The 6,000-nt window shown below is 46.1% G+C and overlaps 1 protein-coding gene across 1 annotated transcript in view; it reads left to right on the forward strand.

Annotated features, from left to right (window-relative positions):
• The window catches only part of SHB (SH2 domain containing adaptor protein B), a 162,688-nt gene extending 157,771 nt beyond the window's left edge, over positions 1-4,917 (forward strand). The window contains exon 6 of the mRNA XM_083719217.1: positions 2,719-4,917. Within this exon, the coding sequence (XP_083575343.1) occupies positions 2,719-2,902 (184 nt within the window). The 3' untranslated portion in view covers positions 2,903-4,917. The remainder of the gene's footprint in view (positions 1-2,718) is intronic.
• Positions 4,918-6,000: the final 1,083 nt, after the last annotated feature.

Consider the following 6,000-nt stretch of genomic DNA (forward strand, 5'->3'; position numbering starts at 1 on the left):
GCACATAGCCTCATCTGCTGTTACCTCCAGCCTTTGTGTGCTGACAGTAGACTTCTTCTCAGTTAAAGGTAAAGGGACCCCTGGCCATTAGGTCCAGTCGTGGATGACTCTGGGGTTGCGGCGCTCATCTCGCTTTACTGGCCAAGGGAGCCGGCGTACAGCTTCCGGGTCATGCGGCCAGCATGACTAAGGCACTTCTGGCAAACCAAAGCAGTGCACGGAAACGCCGTTTACCTTCCTGCCGGAGCAGTACCTATTTATCTACTTGCACTTTGACGTGCTTTTGAACTGCTAGGTTGGCAGGAGCAGGGACCGAGCAACGGGAGCTCACCCCGTCGCGGGGAATCGAACTGCCGACCTTCCGAACGGCAAGTCCTAGGCTCTGTGGTTTAACTCACAGCGCCACCCGTGTCCTCGTCTTCTCAGTTAGAATGTCCATAAACATTCCATAACAGCTACAGCTCATTTCAATCAGCCTGAAACTCATTCCCATTACTCTCACTGCAGATCCCTGTGGGGGTTTAAAACAGTCCACCCACCTTGCCTTTGCATCCGGATTGGTTGGCTGGTTAATTAATCTGGTGCAAGGCTCATATTGTCAGAGCCACTTTTCTGCGAAACTGCACTTTCTGCACTTAAATTTGACATCTGGCCAGGAAACTTCGCTGTCCCCTTTCCAGCACCTGCTTCAAATATTTCTGTTTAGGCAAGGCTATCCAGACACATTGATGTGTTTTAATCTAATTTGTGGTTTACAAATCATTTTAACTGTTCTTTAAATTTTGTGATTTACTTGTTTTTAACCGATTGAATTGATAATTTTGCTGTTTCTTGTAAACCACGGAAAGCTTTTGTTACAGTCAAGCAGGCATGTGAATTTGGTTGAAGGTAAAGGTAAAGGGACCCCTGGCCATTAGGTCCAGTCGTGAATGACTCTGGGGTTGCGGCGCTCATCTCGCTTTATTGGCCGAGGGAGCCAGTGTACAGCTTCCGGGTCGTGTGGCCAGCATGACGAAGCCACTTCTGGCGAACCAGAGCAGCACACAGAAACGCTGTTTACCTTCCCGCTGGAGTGGTACCTATTTATCTACTTGCACTTTGACGTATTTTAGAACTGCTAGGATGGCAGGAGCAGGGACTGAGCAACGGGAGCTCACCCCGTCGCAGGGATTCGAACCGCCGACCTTCTGATCGGCAAGCCCTAGGCTCTGTGGTTTAACCCACAGCGCCGCCCGCGTCCCATGAATTTGGTTAAGAGTTATCTAAAACTTGGCCCCAGTTTTATTCAACTTTTACATCAATGATATGGTTAATTGTTTGTCATCTCCGGACTTCCACGCCCCTAAACTGGCTGACAAATCAATATCAGTACTTTTGTATGCTGATGATGCGATACTCCTATCTCGAACAAGAATAGGCTTAAATAGGCTCATAGGTGAATTTTCAGCATACTGCAGGAGAGAGCAACTGGTAATAAACTATCAGAAAACCAAAATTATGGTTTTTGCAAGGAAACACAGACAGTACAGCTGGAGGATGGATAACCAGACAATCGAACAGGTTAAAGCCTTCAAATATCTGGGTATCGTTTTCCAGTCGACCGGGTCCTGGGATGTCCATCAAAAATGTGCCAAAGAAAAAGCAGCTCAAAGTATTAAGATGCTGTCTCGCTTCTTTTATACGAAGGGGGGCAGATACATCCCAGCAGCCTTTGAAGTTTTTCAAGCAAAACCTCTGGCGCAGTTACTGTATGGGGCACAAATCTGGACGGGGAACCACTGCTCCAGTCTTGAAACTGTTCAGTCTAAATTCCTAAGGCAGATATTCGGCGTCCCCTCCTGTGTTCCAAACGCAGCATTACGACTCGAGGCCTGCCTTCCATCTGTAGAAACTCAGACCTGGCAAAGAACATTCAACTACTGGCTTCGTCTTAATCTAAATCCACCTGGTCTACTGCCTCTAGTAATGCAAGACCCCCACAAAAGCAAGTGGTTCAAAACTGTGCATCAAAAACTTCTTACATGCGGTCTGCATTCACAGTCCCTACTATCAATGGGCCTCATTAAAGCAAAGAGTCTAATAGGCCAGCGCCTGAAAGACATTGAACGGCAAAACAACCTGACTATCTTAAAGAAACTGTGCCCATGGTATACCTACTTTCCCCCTTCTCATTTTGACTCTCCAGCTTCATATTTGTTTAAATTAACCATCCCAAAATACAGACGTGCCTTTACATTGGCTAGATGGGATGTTCTCCCTTCGGCCGTACTCGAAGGTCGCTACCAAAAGACCCCATTTGAAAAACGACTCTGCCCATGTGGAGATGGTAACACGGAAACAGTGTCCCACGTCTTCCTATCCTGCCCCCTTTACAAAGACCTAAGGAATGAGATTATTACTCCACTCATTCTCTCCAACCCCGGCCGTTCACCAGACATCACACTGTATTTCCTCTTATCTGATACGGATAGTCAGATAACAGAGAAGGTCGCGAGGTACATCGAAAGAGCTATGAAATTGAGGGCCACCATCTGAGTGACAGACTTGTTCATCTGACGGACCTCCTTTTGCTTGTTCTTTTCTCCCTTTTATCCTTATTTCTATTTTTAATTCTTGTATAGCTGTGGCCTGTTGGCTTTGCTAATAAAGTTTTGATTGATTGAGAGAGAGAGAGATTTCACATGCTGAATCGTTTTCTTGTTTTCTTCCTTTCCGCAGGAGCAACCAAGGGTTTATGCACATGAAGCTGGCGAAAACCAAAGAGAAATACATTTTGGGCCAGAACAGCCCCCCGTTTGACAGTGTTCCGGAAGTGATCCACTATTACACGGCAAAAAAACTCCCAATAAAAGGAGCCGAACATTTGTCGCTCCTTTACCCTGTTGCTGTCCGGACCTTATAATTTTGCGCTCTGGCCCGTTTTCCTCCTTCCTGTGGATTGGAGATGAGGGGTGCAGCAGCAAAAGTGCTCCTGCGCCGTCTACAGCGATGCTTCTTGGGACAGATGTCCAGTCCTGCCTTCCTAGTAGCGGGCTGTTGTATAGTAATCATTGCACTACTTTGCATGTCCTGTGTGGAAATATTGGTTTCTATTTATATGAGAAAGAAATGGCGTTCAGCCGCTTGAAAGAAATGCAGGAATACCCTCTCCCACGTCAATGGAAAAGTTGCCAAATCCAAAGAATGGCCTTCAAACTTTCCTGAGATCAGCAAGCTTGACATCTTCTCGCCCGTGTGCACAGAATATTCCACGTATCGGAGCAGAACCTGCAAAATGGACGCAAACTCTTGTGGCAGGAAGGCTGGGCAAGAAACGGCCCGTTGGCCTTCCTCAAACCCTCAAGGCCTGAGAACTGTTTATCACGCACCCAACCCCAAATTTGTGTCGTCGTTTTTTCTGCACAGTTTAATTCAACATGCGAGAGCCTCACTTTTGTTTTGTTTTGTTACAATGATGATGTGATCTGAAAATCTCGAGGAGTAATTTTGCGACAGCGAAGCGGAAACAAAACAAAAAAAAGTTCAGTTATTTATGAATAGGGTATGTACTAAAATAGTGGTTTAATATATATATATTTTTATCCCCCTTCCCCTTTTTTTGGTACAATAATAAAGCTCTAAGGGTTTTCTGTGCTGATTTCTAGATTAAAGGCAGTGAGTTCTGTTTTCTGTTGTGTACGTACAATGTGAGCTGTGGTGGTTCAGTGGTTTCCGGGGAGGGTGGGGTCATTACGGAGGGAGTTGATGTTTACACGACCAGATTTCGGACCCAAAAGGGCTTCTGCAGAGCAAGCTTCATTGAGGTGATGATGGCACCTAAGCCAATAGTAGCCTTCCATCTAGATATCCAACAAGCTGGATTCTCTTCCATCTCAGGGGTGGTGTGGGAGAAAGCTCATGAAGAATATGAGTCTGCTTCTCCAGCTGAGATGTGCAGCTACATCATGTAGCGTAATATAAATTGGGGCTGTTTTCCGACTCGCAGTCGTACAACTGGGGCTATCCTGTTATGCACACACACAAAATGTGTCTTGTTGTTACTGCTCCTCTTCTGCCTTCGTAACCAATTGGAAAAGCTCTTCACGGTGCAAGTGCAGTTGGCTTTCTACCTCATCTTTAAAGCATAGGTCCCTTCCTCATCCCCATCCAGTATATTCTCTGTGCCTGTTGAACAGGAAGACTGCTTAGCTGTAACTTAAGAGCAGAACTTAACAAGAAAAGGCCAGGGCCACAGCACAAAGCAGCAGCCCCTGGTCAGATCCTTCCCTCTGCCTTTCTGACACCATTGTTGCTTACCCTGAGATCCCAAGGGTGTCTGTTTTCATGGCAACAGCAGCCAGTGAAGCAGATCAGAGGGGGTGAATGTGCACCACACATTGGGGTTGGGTCATGAGGTAATGGAACTGAAACTCAACGCTGGGCTGGGCTGCCATCTTCAGCCTCAAGCACCATATTTCCCTATGTCCACATTGCTCCAATAATATGGGCTTTGCAACAAACCTTGAGGCTGGCCCACTGCATTAACCCTTCCCATACCACTGTGCATTTCTCCATTGAAGATCCAAGTTGAGAGACTTGCCGTTTTCTCTCTTTTCAGACTTTCAACATGGATGCGAAATTGGCCTGTTTTTTTAAAAAAAAACACACACACACAACTGGACTGTCTTTCAAGCATACAACTTCCCTTCATTTTTGTGCTGGTTTGAAAGTGTTAATGGAATACTCATTAATTCAACACTTATGTAAAATACTGCTTCGTTGTACTGTACAAATGTGAAAAAAGAAGTCATATAAATGGTGTCTCTTGTTGGCTAGTTCATTTGAGCCCCGTATGGACCAGTTTCCAAGCTGGTATTAATTCCAAGGTTCTGTTTTTACCTGTTTTGAGGACAAAAAAAATAAACCTCTGTAAAAGTGTCTGTGGAATCAGCTGCCGATAATCTAAATGGAAATGTTCAAACTAACTGTGCATGCCAAGTGTCTGTCTGTTGTCGTTTGGGTTTTTTTACAAATATTGTGGGGTTTTCTCCCTAAATGGAGTAAAATAATCCGTGTTTTTTTTAAAAGCATAAAAAACCAGTTTTCCTTTTTTTATCTTCTTTACAGTCCCTCCTCCCTTCATAGCATGTGCCCTAGTCCTTTACAGTTGACTTAGAGATCATTAATCATCTGCATTAATCATCTGTAGCCAACTTGTGACCCGGGTGCTAGACAAGGATGTTGCAGTATATCTTGCCAGGAGCAAAAGTGCCGGTGGGCCTGGCTATGGCATAGGTAAAGGTAAAGGTAAAGGTACCCCTGCCCGTACGGGCCAGTCTTGACAGACTCTGGGGTTGTGCGCCCATCTCACTTAAGAGGCCAGGGGCCAGCGCTGTCCGGAGACACTTCCGGGTCACGTGGCCAGCGTGACAAAGCTGCATCTGGCGAGCCAGAGCCGCACACGGAAACGCCGTTTACCTTCCCGCTGGTAAGCAGTCCCTATTTATCTACTTGCACCCGGAGGTGCTTTCGAACTGCTAGAGTCCAGCCTATATTCCTCTCTGTGCCTATAGCGTTGCCCCTGCTGCATGTTCCCCAGCCCAATTGGCCAGAAGGCACCACCAAGACTTCAGAGGTGGGCTATGTTATGTGGTGCATTGCTAGACTACCGCGATCTGAGAAAATCAGGAAGTTGCCTTATACTGAGTCCAATCAGTTGATCCATCTAGCTCAGTGTGCACCAGTGTTCTGCAACCCTTGTGTCCCCAAATCTCACATCATCCATGACCATTAGCTAAGCAGGCTGAGGATGATGGGAGTTGTATTCTAGCATCTCAGGATCCAAGAACACTGGTCTATGCTAACTTGCAGCAGTGGCCTATGATTTCAGAAACTGGTCTCTCCCAACCCTGCTTGAAGATTCTGGGGTCCGAACCCTAAAGAAAATGCCCTACCACTGAGCTACAAGGGTGCCCAACACTGAGCTTAGAAATACTTGCTCCATAGTCCTCTGTTGACATT

This window comes from Podarcis gaigeae (assembly GCF_964106915.1).
Source record: "Podarcis gaigeae genome assembly, chromosome: 17".
Taxonomy (NCBI): Eukaryota; Metazoa; Chordata; class Lepidosauria; order Squamata; family Lacertidae; genus Podarcis; species Podarcis gaigeae.